Consider the following 18,671-nt stretch of genomic DNA (forward strand, 5'->3'; position numbering starts at 1 on the left):
GTAAAGTGTCCAATGCATTCGTCACGCTTGTGATGCTCACGCTCCTTGTCACGATCGCGCAGATGACCAGCTAGAGTGCGATGCACCTCCTTTTCGCGCTCCCTAATGCTCTGCTCGCTCGCAACTTGCGCTCGCGGTCTTTTTGCTTTTGTTCGGCTTCGGTTTCGCGCTGACGCGCGAGTTCGCTATCCTCGCTACCGGCACGCTCTTCGCGATCCGAGTCGTCGCAGTGTTCACCCTCCTCCTACGAATAGATTTAAAAGCATCAGTATGATCATATATTCCAAGCATAACCGGGCTTATGTATATTTTGATATTCACCGGCGTATCTTGTTTCTTGCGATCCTTGTTCTTCTCCTCCTTGTCCCGCGACGATTTACGCTCTCGATCTCTTGAGCGACTGCGATCCCTGCGACTTTCCTTGCGGCTTTTCTCTTTTTCCTTATCCCTATCTCGGCGATCTGATTTGCGTTCACGCTGCGTTCCCTATCACGCTGATCACGAAGCTCACGCTCTCTACGCTTCTCGTCCTTCATAATGTGCATGTAGTCCTCGAAGTATTGTTCTCGGTACATGGAATCTACTGCTCGATACCGCGAATCCGATTCGAACTTCTTTTTGATGTCATACCAGCGCGTGTGCCGGTCAATATCATGACGCTCCCGCAGCATATCCATCCTTGCGTATCTAAAGATTCAAAAAGTAATTCAACATGACAGCCATGCGGAAGAGAAGAGAAATGTATTAAAAAAATGAATTAGTTACGCCTCTGACACTGATGCATATTTCACTTAAGGATCTATTACGTAGGGCACTAACTTAACTTGCCTTAATATATAATCATTTTAAACTTATAAACATAGTTACACGCTTTGTTTTCCTGTAAAAGAATGTTTCGATTAGCTTTGAAAGAGACATAACTGAAAGAAAACTTTGTGATTAGTTGTGGCCGTGATACCCTTAGAGAAATGCAGTGTAAGACAGGGTCTGATACAGACTATAACGGATAATAAAACTAAAATATAAACTAAAAAAGCTAGTCAAAAGCAATTAAACTGCTAAATCATTTTATCGCGGTAAGAAAGACTTCCAGTGAGCTCTGCACTAAGGGAAGTTGATAATCGGCATCTGGGTTTCAATCCCAAGCTAGGCTAATTTTTATCTAAATAATAAAAACGTTCTAATATTTAGACACTTGTTATCAATCTTTAAATATATAAAAGCAACAATTAAATGTTTTCTAGGTAAAATGTTGCAATACACAACTTAAACATTGTGAGTTTCAAAGTATACGGTGCCATCCTAGCTTATAAATACGACATTTATTTTGAATTAATTAAGAAATTGTTTTAGATATGCGTGTATCTTGAATCGGTAATAAGGAATCGGTAATGTATGATGCATTTTCTCTATGATTTTACGCGGCCGGGGTCAGGGACTTCAGCTGGGCCGAAGTGCACAGTATATAAAACTAAAGTAAACGTACCAAATACATAAGATATAAATAAAATAGTGTCTGAGTGAGAGACAGAGAGTCTATCAACGTGCTGCGCCGTTGCCTGAAGCTTGTGAGAGCAATGTGAGAGGAGAGAGCAAGTGTTGTTCTCTTAGGCAGTTCTCACTTTGCTCTGCACAGGCTTGGATTGGGTAAATTAATTCTCCTGTTGTGGGCGCTGCCATTTACAAGTTTTGGTAAAACAAAAAAATTATTGGTTTAATTAAATTATGTATAATTCATACTGTTTGCTCAGCCTCGAAGCCACCTGTACACGTTTTGTTGTTGTTGCTGTTGCCCGTTCTGTAATGGTTGTTGTTGCTGTTCAGTGATGAGTGGCTTCCTTCCGCTTCCAATAACCAAACATTGACTTCCAACATCAACATCACATCTTTTACGAAAAAATAAGCCAAATAACATCATCACCATCATTGATCATCGATCATCATCATCATTGGCACAACATCATTCCTAGGCGACATGTGCGACGCAGGGCGGGGCGGGAAGTGGAAATCACACCAACGATTATCAGGTAATTTTCAATTTTTGCATACCTTTTGATTTTTAGTGATTGTTTTATTGATTTTTTTTGTTTTGTATTGTTTTTGTTTGATTCCAAATTTGTTTCTTATTTGCAGAAAAACAAATTTTTTTTTTGTAAATTTTTTTTTTTTTTTATTTTGAACTCACCACACACAGATTTTGCAAGCGTGTGCGTGGTGAACTTGAGCTATCAACTTTGGCCTGGAACTGGGACCATGAAGACAACGAGATGACGACGACAACGATGACGACAGGAACAACGGCTGTATGTGAATTTGGTGTTTGCATTTGGTGGGTGCTTTGTGCTGTAATCTGTTAGCTCTTATCTACAAATTTGGTCGTACCGAACACACAATTTGCAACATGAAATTGTAACCGAACCGGTCGGTCAGGGGCAATCGTTCAGATCAGGGGATCGATCGGTTCATGTTGTATTAATTAACAAAAATCAATAACATTATATAAATACGTTGTATACAAAATATGGTAAGTCAATAACATATATAAGAATAGATATGCATATATGGATATGGATACGTAAGTGGGCAGTTAGTCGCACAACGCCAACACATACCTGCTCTTTTCTCAGCTGTTTATCCTCTTTCTCCCGCCGACGCACCTCAACGATAAATTCATTGAACAAACTCTCGCGCTCGCGCACCTTCTCTATGGGCTCGATATCGCTCCTCCTTGGCATTGCGCTGACTAAACTCCGAAAGGATGATCTAAAATAAAAGGTATTGCGAATTATTTCTATAATTCAAATTATTCGTTTCAGTTAAATACTTACTTGCCATGCAGCTTGGCTTCCTCCATGAGTTTGCGGAAATCGTCGCGCTTCTGTCGCATCTTATTGCGTTTCTCTTTGCGCTCCTCCTCTGCGCGATCCTTCACATACTTTTCAATACCTGTTTGCGTTCCTTTGATGTGAGCAGCAAATAGCGTGGATCGAACACAATCTTGTGTAGCTCCTTTTCCCAGGTGTGAATGCTGAAACATCCTTTTCGCGCAACATCTCCTTGAACTGAGTGACGCGCGTCTCGAGTGGCACCAAAGCACGCTCCTTGGCCGCACGCTGTTCAGCCTCCAGTACTGCATCCTCATTTTTCTTGGGTTTAGTAACTAGGTTACGTAGAAAACAAACACAATTAGGGTTTGTTATTATATGTCGATGATACTTCGTATATTAGATATTAAAAATGTTGGATAAAATGTTTGTTGAACTTACACGTGCGCACCCGCTTTGTGGGTACCTCCTCCACGCTCGATTCGGATTCGGTGCGTATTTTAATGATCTCATCATCTTCGTCATCATCCGGTTCCACGCGCTGAACCTGTTGTGGTTGCTGCTGAGCTTGTGCCAGCTTCTCCAGCACACTGGCATTCTCGCCTAGTTTATGATCTGGCTCAGCAGATTTTCTTCTGCATTTCAGTTGCTCTGGCCGTTCATTAACCGCCTTGTCGACATCCTCGCGATTCATTAAATCTTCTGGTCGATCCCAAACTGAAGTGCGAGTTGACGGATTATAAAAGACACGCGCATCACCGGTCCATACAAACACACCATGGTGTACCCGCAATGGGCGTGCTGGTCACAGGACGCGATTTGTCGGTTTGCTTGGCACTCGCTACAGCTGCCGCGAGTTTCTTTTGTTCTTCCTCCTTTTTGCGTTTCTCCTCGGCCGCCTTTTTAGCCTCCTTCTCCAGCACTGCGGCCTGTGCAGCCTTGTTTGTTTCACTGTTAGCCTTCATGGCTGCCGCAGCGGCTGCGAATGCCATTTGCGGATCAAAGCCAGGTGCAGCACCCGGCGGCATATGCATTAGCGGATTGGGAAGCAAATGAGGCGGCATGCCGCTCGGCGGGCCAACTGCTGCTGTTTGTGGTGCAGCGCCCGAGTGGCTGCCATGCGTGCCGCTTCCATGTCGCGAAGCGCTTGTGGTTTCTCCCACACGCTCTCGCCACGTGCTGCATGAAAATAGTAGGGTCGGCCATCAGGTGCACGATGCTCCGACCATTCGGCTGCGCGGGCAATGACCGCCGGATCAATAACACCCGGCTTGATAATCAGATTCTTAGCGGGCTTGTTCTTGTGCTGCTCCAGGCGGTGCATGCATATGCTGCTGCTGTTGCCATGGTGGCACTCCAACGCCCCAGGGACCTGCTGGTGCAGCACCGGGAAATCCATAAGCGGGTGGTGGCATGCAAAACGGCGGCGGCTGACCAAAGCCTGGTGGGGCTGCATGCGGTTGGCTGTTGGAACATCGGTGGCGGTTGCTGTCGCACATTCGGAGGCGGCTGGCTAAGCAGCGGCGCCGCAGCATTGGGCGGTGGTTGGTTCAATAGATGCGGCGGTGGTTGCGAGGTCAAATGTGAATGGCCAGGCAAAGCAGATGCTCCAGGTGGCACTTCAGCATGATCCGTTAAGCTCGTTTCAGGCTTAGCAACCGTATTCGTTTGACGTTTGGCCAGTTCCTCGACCTCAGTTTTGTGTCATAATTTTATATTTGGACCATCCGGTCGCGTCCAGGTTGTCTCACGAGTCACTGCATGATAATAATACGAACGTCCGTCCTCGGCTTTCGTTTCGACCCAAATTTCTGGCGCCTGTGAAACTCCATTGACCGCCTGAGCTGGTTGACTATTGGCCATATGCTGAGCAGCCTGCTGGTGCGTTGCTGCATCTGGGTGTGCTCGCCCATTGGGCGACCGCTAAACGCATTGAACGGCTTGCTCCTACAAGAAGTTAAAGTTGACGCATCGTTGCACATGTTCACGATAAATAGAGACCACCGGTGCCAGGCACTTACCTTTGCAAGTCGCTCGCGTTTGTTTTTTCATTAGTAATTGCCACCCCTTTTAGGCCGTCTTGACTACCAACACCAACACCAGCGGGTTTGCCGTTGATTGCTGGTGAAGTTTGCGATTGAGTGTCTTGCGGACTTGGACTTGCTCTATCGGCATCCATGCTTTCATCCAAACTGGTTTCCATTGCACAATTATCACTCAATAATACTCTATTCAATTAGCATTTAGAAATGAAGAAATTTTCTACAAACTTTTTTTACCGCTATCGATAAGTATTGACTGTCTGTCTCTTGTTGTTATCGGTTCGCCATGAAAAGTGACAACCATTAATATCGATAAGTGTAAATATTATGGTTCCATCGGATATAACTAAAAATACCAACAAATACTAAAAGTTTAAGTTGTATTTTAATGAGCAATATAATGTTATAACTTACCATTATTAAAAGAGCTCATTTACATCGGAAATTAAAAGAAATCTTAATAAAATAATACATTTGTTTTTTAATTGAAACTCATTTCTAAAAACATTTAATTGGTTCATGGCAAGCTTTTTCGATTACGATTACGTCGATTACGTTTTCGATAGATAAGTTTTAATCAACGATGTTTTGAATCTAAAGGGGTTTCACATTTACCGCCATATAAATATGACTTAATGGTATAATTGAGCGTGATTCTGATAGGACAAATCTTCTTTACCTTATGTTAATATAATTTAGTCGCATTTTTTTAAATATATAAACATATATCATATAATTTGTAATCTTTAATATACCCAAATTTAATTTGCAAATATCGATTAGCGGGTAGATTTAAATTTTTCAATCTTAAGGTTGAAGCAAAAACTTCGACCGGGTAACGCCGGGAAGTACACGTTTTAATGTGACCTTATTTTTTATGTGGCTTGCAAAGCGAAGTGTATTAAATTAAATTATAAATGATACTCCGACGAGAGGCTTGTATTTAAGAGCAGCGTAACAAACATTTATAAAAATTAAACAATTCACTGTAGTTGAAAATCGGAATTACACAGATTATATACCATGAACTAATTGGCAACCAGAAAACTGTATTTGGCTCAAAACGCTATGATATCTCATCGTAAAATGTTGTGGTCAAGTTCCATAGCGTATTTGAGTTGCATGATTTTCATGGTAAATGCTGGGCATCCGACCAAGAATTACTGCGCAGTCAGTTTATGTCCTAACAATAAGCATGTCGCCTGCGGAATGAATCCAGACGTAAGTAAACCCGATTTGGGGGGCAACTATTTCCGTATTGATACGCCTTTCAATATGCCATATTCGCAAGTCTTTCGACGAAACATGTAGCATCGATGCTGAGGTCATCTCCATGACTAGTAAGCTGCGTGCCTTTTTAATAAAACGTATAAATACGGTGCGCAACATGGTAGCACGAGGTGGATTCACGGCTTTAGTTCAGCTGCCAATATGAGCACCGTTGAGTGGGACAAGGAACTGGCCTTTCTGGCAGAGATGAATGTGCGCAATTGTTATTTGCACTATGATGCTTGCCGCAATACGGATAGCTTTAAGAATGTCGGACAGACGGTTGCCTATCGTGGTTACAGAGGCACAATACCCGACTTGGATGATATTTTATACACGCAACTTCAATTATGGTTTAACGAGGAGCAAAATGTGACGATGCACGACATCGCCAAATACAAGAACCCATATGGGTAAGATACAGATAATCAAATGCATCTTTCGAAATTAACAAAAATTGTTATTTATAGTAATCCAAGGTTGAACTTCATGCAACTTGTGCATGACAACGTACACAGTGTGGGCTGCGCAGCTCTGCAACAGTCAAATAATGGATGGCTGCAAACATTTTTAACCTGCAACTTTGATCAGGCGCCCGTTGTGGGCCAGCCGGTCTACGTTCAGAGGTCTCCATCCTGCTGAATCCTGCAAATCTGGTAAAAATCCATCATTCGTAAATCTCTGCTCGGTAAGTGTGACCAAGCACAGGGTAGCAGCAAGTCAGTCAACTAAGAAAGGCAAAGGTACTAAGACCCAGCGAGGTGTAGCGAGTCGTAGAACTAAACCAGATGAGGCAGGTAAAAATAATACAATTCCTGACGGAGAGCAAAAAAATGAGAACATGCTGAATCCTGGAGAAGCGACAAATACAACTGTTAATGACGTTCAAAATGCTACACAGGGCGCTCAAAATGCCACCAAGGACGTCCAAATTGCTACACAGGGTGTTCAAAATAATACCCAACATGATGATGACTTACAAAACGAAGAAATCGCTAATAATGACTATTGGCGTAACAAGTTCCTCAGATTTACGGAAAATGTAAAAAAATCGTTGAAAAAGGGCAAAGATCGCAACGTTGTGATGTTAACCATGAACCATGAAGTCGACACTGACAAGATACCAAAAATGGATTTCCAAGATGCACTGGTGCGCACGCGCGAATTGCATATTCAGAATACTATCGAGAATCGCGTACTGCCAATTCGCCAACGTGGCATTTCATCTAGAACACATGCTGCAGGACCCAAAGTCATGTTAAGAACCCAAAAAGCAAAGCACCACAGCAGAGGTGTGGCTAAATGGCGCACACTTTGACGCTAACAGCGTTATTTGAATTCTCCAAAATTTGGTAAAAATTTTATAAGGTTTGTATTCCTTCAATTCTGATTTGTACGACATTTCACTAGCAACATTTTGATTAATATTCACTTTAATTTCAAAAACCTCATGTATGTGCAGTTGGTTGCAGATGTTATTAAATTTATGATGAAACCAAGATCTATAATAATTATAGGCATAATAAAGGTCGTAGATAGTGAGTGTTGGCTCAGCATAAATAGTTATATAATATGCTTTGATACCCTAACAGAATGAGGACCTAACTTTTTTAACCTTTTATATTATTTAGTTAACCAACCCTGTAACCCGTTGAGTCACGTCTCTACCATCTTTCTTCCATAAAATTTCATACTTTCTGGTAACATGGTAACATGAAATATTCCCGAGATAGATGAGCCGAGAAGAATGACCCAAAATAGAATATTTCACGTTATAATGTTTAAATGCTTCGACTAGATTAGAAATGCTTTGTCTGCATTTTATTTATCTCAACAAAACTAATACTACTACTACTACCACTGACATATAAGACTAACTAGATACTAGCACACCTCCATTTGCATTTTCTTCCATATGGTATTCATGCGTGATCGCCCCTCGCGCAAATGCTTAAGCAATGAATCGGCCGTTATATCTGGCGTAGATTTGGACGCGGATTGCGCCTTGCACAGTGTCGCATGGCGCTCGAAACGCCAAAATGTTTTAAAAACTTTATTGCAATATTTGCATATGCGTTCCTCTTCCGGTTCGTTGTTACGACGATCAGGCTCAGAACTTTCACGATGGTTTACTGAACGTTGCGGAATCGTCCATTTGGGCTCCGGCTTGATAAGCAATTGGGTTTTGTTCTTGCGCTGAAGCTCCTCCTGATGATTGTAACGTATATGATTGTACATCTTTGACATGCTAGTCTTGGTCCGGTCGCATAAAGTGCACTTCAAATACGAGCGAAAGGGCAAATGCTTAAAGCAATGCTTCTGCAGCTCAGTGCGTTTGGTGGTATGCTGCACCTCATTGCATTGCAGGCAAATGCTTTGTCGATCCTTGATCTTGAAGCTATTCTCAATATAATGCTCGAAGTTATGCTTCTTAAATACATGACTACGCCAGTCATCCATCGATTCAATTTCCTTACCGCACGTGGGACACAAGTACGAAATGAGTTTCGCCAGGCCGCTGATGCTGACATCTGCATCGCCATCCCGTTCGGGTGTTGTTGTTAAACGCCGACGTTTGGGCGACGGTGTTATTTCTGTATCTGTTTTTGGTTCTGTCTTCATTTTCTTCTTTAATTTATCCACTTCATCCTTGCCCAGTGCATCGATTTCAATAATCACAACTTCCTTATTTTGCTGGGGACGTGCTTCAGCCGGCTTTGCTGCTTTATCAGTTTCCTCAAGGCGCTCCTCAAAGAACTCTTGGCACAGTGCATCCAAATCAGCTTCGTTTTGCACATCCTGCGACTGTTTTTGCTCCATTTCCTTACGCACGATGTCCTCGTAGGCATTTAAGCTGCGATCTAGCGCCTGTTCGCTAGCATTGGGCTTAGCCTTCACTGAAGGATTAGTTGATGGCGTTGCTACATCCTGATCTTCCGTCTGCAGATCAATGTCCATTAATGCCTTTTGCAACAGATCATTGCGCCGGCGCGGCTGTCTTGCACCTTTACCTTTTGGTGCTTTTTTTTCTTCCTGGCTACGTTTCACTTGCTTCAACTTGGCCTCATACTTTTCAATCTCTTTTATATGCGTGGATAACAGATGTTCATTTAATGCTCGTCGCCGTGTATACGCCAGGCGACAATGTACACACCGGTAAGTTTCGCGATGGTCCAGATGCATAAAGTAATGGTATTGTAGGAGGGCAATTGTTTTGTGGGCATTCTCCACCCACTTTAAGCAAAGTTGGCACTCGTGGAAATTCTCATCGATTTGAATAAAATTGAAATCCGAATAAGTCTTTTTGAGGTAGTCGTGCTTCTGCATTAGAATTACCAAATAAGAAAATAAGGAAGATAAACTATTGCTTTACACATTCATACCGTATTTAAGTGCTGTCGCCACTCGGCTTGTGTGCGAAACGCCTTGCCGCATTCAGGGCATATATAGACCATATGTGCTTCCAGGCGAGCATTAAGTTTGCTTTGCTCATCGGTCAGCACGCTGTTTCGTGACATTTTAAGTATAAATGCAGGTCAAAAGAACCAAAAATCCAAATTTATTGAATTAAAAACACAACATTGGCAGAATGCGGCTAGAGATGAGAGCATGTATGAAACCGTAAAATATCGATTTATCGATGAGTGCTCGCAACATGGTCGCCTTAATCACCTATCAAATTATTGAATATTTCTTAATCAACCGTTTATGTAATAAGCAATATTGCAGTAAACATTGTTATTTGTTTAGTTTGATTGACTCATAAGTATAGATAAATTAAAATATTCTCTTAAACTTTCTAAATACTAATTGTCTAAAAATGGTCACCTATATTTTTAAAACGTGAACTAAAATTTTATAATCGAAAATGTTTTATAATCGATACATAAATACAAAATAATCGGCCGGTCAGTAACTTCGTTCATAGAAAGGAATTAGGAAAATAAATTTATATTCATTTCACAATTCGAGCATGTCGATTGCAGCAAAATCGACAGTAAGTAAAGTACCGATTACATTTGACAACTTTTAATGATGAATCCAATGCCATACGAATTCCAGACTAGCAGTAGTGGTGGAGGTACCACGTCCGCAGCTGCAGTGGCGTCCAGTTCGACCTCGTCGAGTGGCAATGTTCAGGAGTTTAAGATTCGCGTGCCTAAGATGCGCAAGAAACACCATGTCATGCGTTTTAATGCCACGCTCAATGTTGATTTCGCGCAGTGGCGCAACGTCAAGCTGGAGCGGGAGAACAATATGAAAGAATTTCGGGGTATCGACGAGGAACAACCTAAATTTGGCGCTGGCTCGGAGTACAATCGTGACCAGCGAGAAGAAGCGCGTCGTAAAAAATTTGGCATCATAGCACGCAAATATAGACCAGAGGCTCAACCCTGGATTCTAAAAGTGGGTGGCAAAATGGGAAAAAAATTCAAGGGCATACGAGAAGGTGGAGTGGGCGAAAATGCCGCTTTCTACGTATTCACGCACGCCCCAGACGGTGCTATCGAAGCCTATCCCTTGAATGAGTGGTACAACTTTCAGCCCATACAGCGCTACAAGTCACTGTCGGCGGAGGAGGCCGAACAGGAGTTTGGACGTCGCAAAAAGGTCATGAATTATTTTTCTCTTATGTTGCGCAAGCGCTTGCGCGGCGACGAGGAGGAAGAACAAGATCCTGAGGAGGTCAAATTGCTAAAGGCCGCCACTAAAAAGTCTAAGGAACTTAAAATTACCGATATGGATGAGTGGATTGATTCTGAGGATGAGTCCGACTCTGAAGATGAGGAGGAAAAGAAGAAGAAGGAGCAGGAGGACAGCGATGATGGCGCCGCGAAGAAAGGAAAGGGAAAAAAGGGCATGGATAAAAAGAAGAAGAAACGTGATGTGGACGATGAAGCTTTTGAGGAGTCTGATGACGGCGACGAGGAGGGACGCGAAATGGACTACGATACCAGCTCTAGTGAAGAGTATGTTAAAATCCGTAATTTTCCTGTACCATTATTAATCTAATTATTAATCCATTTACAGTGAACCAGATCCAGAGTCTAAGATGGTGAAGGACATGAAAGGCGTGGCTGAAGAGGATGCACTGCGCAAGTTGCTCACTTCTGATGAAGAAGAGGATGAAGAAAAGAAATCAGATGAATCAGATAAGGAGGAAGGCGAAGAGAAAAAGAAAAAGGAGAAAAACAAAGAAGAAACCGCCAAGGATAAGAAGAAAAAGAAACAATCAAAAGACGACAAGAAATCAAAGACAAATGGTAGTGATTCATCAACGGATCTCAGTTCAGATAGCACAGATACCGAAGATGACCTTAGCAATGGACCGTCTAAAAAGAAGTCTGCAACCAATAAAGATAAAGACAAGGAGAAGGACACTGCCAACAAGGTCATCCCCAGTGGCAGCAATGCAAATAAATCACGCTCCGCCACGCCCACTCTCACGAATGACGCCAACAAACGCAAAATGAACAGCTTGCCCAGCGATCTCACCGGATCTGACACCAGCAACAGTCCTAGCAGCACGCCCGCTAAACGACCCAAGAGCGAACTGAGCAACTCATTGCCATCATCATTCGCAGGCGTAGTCAGCAACAAAGTGGAGTGAGTATATAATTGCAGTGTTTGTCATTTAATTGCTCATATTTGATTTGTTTGCACAGAGACTATGGTATCACCGAGGAAGCAGTGCGTCGATATCTTAAGCGAAAGCCCTTGACAGCTACAGAGCTGCTGACTAAATTCAAAAACAAAAAGACAGGCGTTTCTAGCGATCGCTTGGTCGAGACCATGACCAAGATTCTAAAGAAGATCAATCCTGTGAAGCATACCATACAGGGGAAAATGTATTTATGGATTAAATAATTATGTCGCCACACTATTATCTGCATGCATTGTATGTTTTAATTGCCAGTGCATGTTCGACAACTGGTTTATTAAAAATTGAGAATTTTTGTAACTGAAATTGTTCATTTTTACAAAAATGTGTCGCGTAAACTGATTTATATTTACGTCTCGTATATTTGCCAACAAACTGGCACGGGTCGTTCAAATTCTAATTTTGGCGCCATCTTATAGGGTCAGAAATAGTGTTAGATACGGTCTCGGAAACTTATCGATATATTTTGCTATGGCAATGAAAAAAATACTTTTTATCCTTATGTAACAATACAAAGTGGTCTTTTTCAGAAAAAAAAACAATCAACTTTCTACAAAAAAAAAACATATGATATATAATGTATTTTAATCACATATTTTTACGCTCAATGAATGAGGAATATCTTAGGTAATCCGGTAAAATTAAAAAATTTAACAATCCTGAATTACTTTTAGCTTGAAAATATATTTAAAAAAAAATATAACAATGTCGACCTTCGCAAGAAAACATACTTTCTATATATTTTTTGTTAATAGTATAATAATGTAGTTCATCACGTTTGTATACGGAAAAAAGGAAGAGCCCTATAGGAAAATATAAACGATCCATCGATTGGTTTTCGCAAGAAATCATCGATATGACAATGGTCACACTGGACAGTCCGAGCCCTGCGCTGAGTTCTAGACCACAAAACATCTTAAATAAGCAAAGTTAAGATCCTGTAAAATGTGTAATCAGCAAAATTACAATAATTCCCGACCCATTTGCTGAGTCTCACAAGTGGCGGTGCGTGTATTGTGCCATTAAATCATAATTAACTGCAACGCAATTGCAATGGCGACGAGTACGAACAAAAACGAATGAGAATGAGCGAGTGTTAAAAAGAAGAAAAAACAGTGCAGCAAACACCAAAAAGTTGCCTTTGGCGAATTAAATAGAAAAATACAATAATAAACAATAAGAAACAAGTGAGTAGTAGCATTGCGTGTTATATCGATTGTTATGCTTCAGCACCAGCTGCTTTCTTAAGTAAATTATTTTGCATACCAGTGCAAACACACACACACACACACAGACACGCACACAAACAACAGACTGAAGGCATAACAAAAGCAAACGCAGTTGTAAATCAAGCTTTTTTTCAATCATTTTAAATATTAATTGATTTGCCGTGCGCTGTCCTGTGGATTTCACCTGTTGGAGCAAGTCCATTTGCTGCGTCTTTCTCTTTATTTACTGTAGTAAAAACCTTGACGGTAAAGTTGTGCGTGCGTAAAGTTCAAGGCGTAGTGTTTGTGTATAAACTGGTGGTGGGTGGGTGGTGCTGCGGATACCTTCGTGCGTGGTGTATGTTTGTGTGTGTGTGTGTGTAATTATTGTTTGCATATTCAAGCAGATTAACAGTCGATTGAAACATGTGATATATGTTAATAATTAGCAAAAGAATAACTTATTTTGTATTTTGTGGCAACGATCGTTGAAGTAGCGATAAAAGAATCGCATCAGGGTAAGCCTTATACATATCACAAAATATTTATCACAAGGCACACGCTGCTCCAGCCAATGATTTAAAAGTAACCCACAATTGCGTACACACATATGTCAGATGGCTTTGTGTTTGTTTATTTGTTTATGTACAGATTATATTTCTCTATTTGCGCATACAATAAAAACAAAGTCACGTTCTCATTAATGTCACAGTTGTATTGGCTCGTATGGGCACGATGTGTTAATTACATGTGACGTTCTTTATTTAATTATGCATTTAATACAAAAATTAGTGACATTTTTGCCCCTGCCGCATGTATACCAAATGTATTATCAGCTCACACTATAATTCACATAAATTCTCCACGTTTGTTTCGCAGGTTCAACTAAATCGGCAAAAATGCAATTCTACTTTCAAAGTTCTTTCCGAATGTTATCGTCTGGCCAGCGATGATTCATTGTGTTTCATTCTACCGGCTGGCCAGATAGCTTTTCACTTAAGTTTGTTTTAACTTCTGTAGCAGCTGCTGTTATTTGCAAAGCAATTGATTATGCAGATATCATTGCAAAATATTGCAAGATTTCAATTGATGTAAATTAAGCTCAATCATAACAACAATCTGGAACGAGGCGGCACTTTGTTATGGTCCTAATTGTTACATAAGAATCTGCTCCGCGTAAATATGCAATTTTATAACAATCGGTAAAAGTGCCATCACTAGGGACTTTTGTCAACAAAAATCGAACAGCTGATTGCCTGACCGAAGGAAGCAAGCATAGAAAATGAAAACAAAATGATGATACGCACACACTCATGCACCCATACACACACACACACACACACACACACACACACACACACACACACACACACACACACACAAAATATATATATGTATATAATATACGTATGCATTAAAGAACGTTTATCTTATCAGCGGGCAATGGCGGTGCTCTGGCCGACGCCATTTGTTTGCATTGCGCTGAGCTTGTCTTTCATGGATTTTCATTTATGCACTTGTTTTGCAGGCCACCAAAAAAACAAACGCCCAGGCACACATACGCACAGATGAGACATGCGAATAGTGCAAATGATAACAATCATAAGCAGCAGCAGCAGACGCAGCAACATCAACAAAATAAAGCAATAGCAGCAAAACAACAGTTTAACAACTGCGCGCAACAGCAGCTTTTCTAGCTTGAGGTTGATTAGTACTAAACAGCACCAGCAGCAGACGGTTAACACCATCATGGCTTGGAAGCATTGTCTCATACTGAAACTGGCAATACTTGGTCTCTGCTTGATATGCCATCAAGCCGTCGTCGATGCTCATGTGCTCGTTTACAGGCGCACCACCACACAGGTACATAAGTAAATCCAGCTTCTCTGTCTAATCTCTAATAAAATTCAATATACTTGTACACAGCTAATTGAGGAATTTAACGATTTGCCCGCCACATTTGGACCTCTCATCGTGGGCAATAATCTTCGTGTGTTTGTGGTGCCACATGAGACCAATAATGCGTATGGTTGTGATAATCTAAAACCACCACCTCGCACCGGCTATCCAATTGGCGCCAAATTCGTAGCGATTGTGTCGCGGTAAGCAGAATTACACTTGTTGAAAGCTATACCAAAATGTGAAGATATATTTTTCTGCTTACACAGCGGTGGCGATTGCACATTCGAGCGCAAAGTGCGCGTGGCTCAGAATGCAACCTATTACGCTGTGATCATCTACAACAATGAAGGCGATGAACTAGGTATGACAAGCTGCTTTACAGACTTTAAGTCGGACTATTAACATGTATGTGTGTTAAAATGTGCTTAAATTAGCTAACGGGCTCTGATAAGCCATGCCAGGAGACAGACACGATTGTCACCCGTCTACACTCATTCCGTAGTTCTATAGCTCAAAACGAGTAACTTAAGCAAAAATTCGTTATCTTATTTCAGAACAAATGACCGCCAACAATGCATCAGGGATACACATAGCCTCCGTTTTTGTGGGTCTTACGACCGGCAAGACATTGTTATCTTTCTTTACACCAGAGGTGGTGCTAATCATAAACGACGAGCTGCCCTTCAATATCAACACACAGCTGATATTGCCATTTTCCATACTGATTGCATTATGTTTTCTTATTATGGTATATCGTATGCTTAACTTAAATTGAGTTTTTGCTTAACTTAATCTGCTTGTTTTTTTTGTCTAGATCGTCTACATGATATACAAATGCATACGGGAACAGCGACGACTGCGTCGTTATCGATTGCCGAAAAGCATGCTCAAAAAGATTCCAGTGCTGCGCTATACAAAAAACAATACCACCATCAAGTATGAGACATGCGTAATCTGTCTTGAGGACTTTGTTGAGGACGACAAGCTCCGGGTGCTGCCATGTTCGCATCGTAAGTAAATGGAGCTAACTTAATAATATTTGATTTGAAAACGCGTAATTTTTGCATTCTAGCTTATCACAGCCACTGCATCGATCCCTGGCTAACTGAAAATCGACGCGTCTGCCCCATATGCAAGCGGAAGGTTTTTACGAAAGGCGAAGCACGTGCGAGTCGGAATCGACAGCCTTCTTTAGATAGCGTCACTGACACAGATGATGATACCACGCCGCTGTTGCAACAGCAGCCCCAAGCGACAACTGCAGCTGCTGAGGCAAGTGGCAGCAACAGCGCCAGCATCAATTCTGCATCATCAGCAACCGGTACCACTAGACATGGCACATTTCGACGTGGGGATGCAGCGCATACTCCCACCGCAGCGCAGGAATATCACAGCTCTGATGACGAAAATGGTGCGTGTTAAGTATTTCTAGTGAGCCCCCTTAAGCTCTGAATGAATAGATTAGTTTGTGTTAAAATGTTAAAATTACATTTTATTATATGTTCCTTTTATATACCCAACACAGCGCTTTTGGATTCCGCTATACCCCAGGCTAATACATCGGCATCTGTACAACGACGTGTCAATCCCTTTGATCGGTCACCAAATTTACCGGCTCATTTGGTGGATCAGCTAAGCCCTCCAAGGCGCTCACTTTGGTCGCGGTTAAACTTCAGGTAAGTTTAGCAGATTATCATACCATTTTGTGCCACATATTTTACACTTGTTTTTGTTTTATTTTAATCGCAGCTTCCTATTTCGTGATGAGCCCAGAAGCATCAGCGTGGCAGCACCGCCATATCTCGATCATCTTGAGTCTGGCACAAGTGATGTTGTGATCCGCGGTACTGTGGCGACCGCCGCGACTGATGCTATGTCCACGCCCACATCGAACAACATACTAAATCCGAATTTAAGCGGCTCCTTCAAGGATGACGATATGCCACCGCATCGTTCCATTTATGAACCGATTGCAATTAGTACCCCCGCCACAGAGCAAGAAACGCCATCAGGTGCAGCCGCAGTGGCTGATTCGGTGTTTCTACAGACGCCCACACAGGGCGGCATAGGAGTTGCCGCGCTACCACATAGCGCCGCAGATCGCCAGTTTCTAATATGAGGTAGACGCGAATAAGAGAGTTTAGTTTTCTAAGGCATAGTTCACACCAAGCAGGCAAAAGTAGTAAAGTGTAGGTCGCTTGGACGCGGCGAAGCTGTGGCTGCCAGCTGCTTTGTTTTAAACAATTAACAAATGTTTACCCTTAATATAAATATGTAATTGTAATTGTATTTGTAATCATCATCGTCATGCCGCGTCGATCATGCATGATTATGATTTGCACCCAAAAACATATTACATTCATACATACTACATACAAACATAAATATGCGTATGCAAATTGTGATTTATTTTATATACCTTATATATTATTAACATTATTGGCTTGCGTAACTAAAGTCGAACCACACACAAAACAAAAATGTAAAATGTTTACCTGATTCGGATACAATATTCGATTTTTTTTTGTTTTTTATCCACTCAACACTCCGAAAGAATATTAAACTTTCATACAAATAAGTCAAAAAGGAAAATTAATCAAACATGTGTAATTATACCAATTGATTGAACACTAGTTTTAATATGCATGTAAAATTTGTTTTCAAGTCAGAAACTCAAAGTTATGATCCACCACATGTAATCCATTTATTATATTTTGTATGATTGTTACTCTATAATTATGCTCGATTTAACTAATTTTAAGTTTTGCTGTGTAATATATTTAAATTCTCCAATTCGATTTTTTAATGTAAAAGGCAATACGAATAATGAAACAAAAAAAAACGTTAAAATTTTGTAGGGATGACGGTTTTCAAAATGCATTATCAAAAATAAAAGTGCTAGCTTGTGATTATTTTCTCAAAGATAATTAAATAAAAAAGAAGCAACTGCAACTGATGAAAACTGATCACAACTATAAATATAAATATTGTAAGACGAAATCAATTAAACCTAAAGACATAATAAATTGTGTGTTTCAAAGTGTAATCTAAAATTAATTTACAATAAATTAAACGTAATTGAAATAAACTAAGCCACTTAAATGGCATCTGCTTTGGCTTATTTCCCGTATAACTTTGTATATAAGCGCCAAAACGCCAGGGAAGCATAATGAGAGAGGGTCTGTTAAGCGATTAGAATCATGCTTAGCAGTTGGTGCTATCAGGCGAAGCGTCTAATTTATAAAGTTGCTATAATTTAAATAATATGGATGTATCAATAAATATAATCCGTTTTTGATGTAAGGGCTCCGACAACGTCTGAGCATCGAGATTTTGGTGTTGAATAGCAGATGAGTATACGGATGTGGTGTTGTCTTACCAAATTCAATTTATCACCGAGATAAGTTGATATTTTATAATTAAATTAGTTAGTTAAAAATAATGGCTTCGAGTTCTATTGAATGCGCCGCCTAAAAGTATGCTGCGATTCGTTGAGTGCGGACAGAAGCTGAATGCTACAGAATTTTTTATTGAATTATTTAAAAAATTCTCTTAACATTGTTAAATATTATTAAAAATGCTCTAGTCTAGGGTCCACACTCATAGAAGAGGTATTTGAATATATTATTATTTATTTAATTATATTATTTTTACCTTTAATGGTAGTCAAAGTAAATTTTTTACTGTCGCCGACAGCAAATTACAACAGCTGTTAAAAAACCAAGTTCACTTGCATCTTATTTTCTAGATACGTGCGTACTCT

At 40.8% G+C, this 18,671-nt stretch overlaps 3 protein-coding genes and 2 pseudogenes across 4 annotated transcripts; 3 read left to right on the forward strand and 2 right to left on the reverse strand.

The window, feature by feature from the left end:
* Nucleotides 1-5: 5 nt before the first annotated feature.
* On the reverse strand, nt 6-5,090 carry LOC116651782 (transcription elongation regulator 1-like; annotated as a pseudogene).
* An 834-nt stretch (nt 5,091-5,924) lies between these two features.
* LOC116651786 (antigen 5 like allergen Cul n 1-like) lies at nt 5,925-7,693 on the forward strand (annotated as a pseudogene).
* A 238-nt stretch (nt 7,694-7,931) lies between these two features.
* LOC116651784 (zinc finger protein 532-like) lies at nt 7,932-9,749 on the reverse strand. Its single transcript, XM_032438796.2, has 2 exons — nt 9,520-9,749; nt 7,932-9,457 (listed from the first exon to the last, which is right to left on the reverse strand). Exons 1-2 carry the CDS (start codon nt 9,652-9,654, stop codon nt 8,021-8,023), a joined length of 1,572 nt encoding a protein of 523 aa, XP_032294687.1. The 5' UTR covers nt 9,655-9,749; the 3' UTR covers nt 7,932-8,020.
* Nucleotides 9,750-10,002: 253 nt separating this feature from the next.
* LOC116651789 (general transcription factor IIF subunit 1) lies at nt 10,003-12,098 on the forward strand. The gene is made up of 4 exons (XM_032438814.2): nt 10,003-10,133; nt 10,199-11,106; nt 11,168-11,743; nt 11,803-12,098. Exons 1-4 carry the CDS (start codon nt 10,110-10,112, stop codon nt 12,002-12,004), a joined length of 1,710 nt encoding a protein of 569 aa, XP_032294705.1. The 5' UTR covers nt 10,003-10,109; the 3' UTR covers nt 12,005-12,098.
* Nucleotides 12,099-12,655: 557 nt separating this feature from the next.
* LOC116651790 (E3 ubiquitin-protein ligase Godzilla-like) lies at nt 12,656-17,701 on the forward strand. Of its 2 annotated transcripts, none has more exons than XM_032438817.2 (9): nt 12,656-12,985; nt 14,535-14,869; nt 14,933-15,108; nt 15,175-15,269; nt 15,463-15,656; nt 15,723-15,918; nt 15,981-16,319; nt 16,434-16,584; nt 16,658-17,701. In XM_032438817.2, exons 2-9 carry the CDS (start codon nt 14,756-14,758, stop codon nt 17,025-17,027), a joined length of 1,635 nt encoding a protein of 544 aa, XP_032294708.1. In that variant the 5' UTR covers nt 12,656-12,985; nt 14,535-14,755; the 3' UTR covers nt 17,028-17,701. The 2 variants fall into 2 exon arrangements, with proteins under 2 accessions (XP_032294708.1, XP_070066873.1); XM_070210772.1 differs by lacking the exon at nt 12,656-12,985 and adding an exon at nt 13,508-13,524.
* Nucleotides 17,702-18,671: the final 970 nt, after the last annotated feature.

This window comes from Drosophila virilis, unplaced genomic scaffold (assembly GCF_030788295.1).
Source record: "Drosophila virilis strain 15010-1051.87 unplaced genomic scaffold, Dvir_AGI_RSII-ME tig00000208, whole genome shotgun sequence".
Lineage (NCBI taxonomy): Eukaryota > Metazoa > Arthropoda > Insecta > Diptera > Drosophilidae > Drosophila > Drosophila virilis.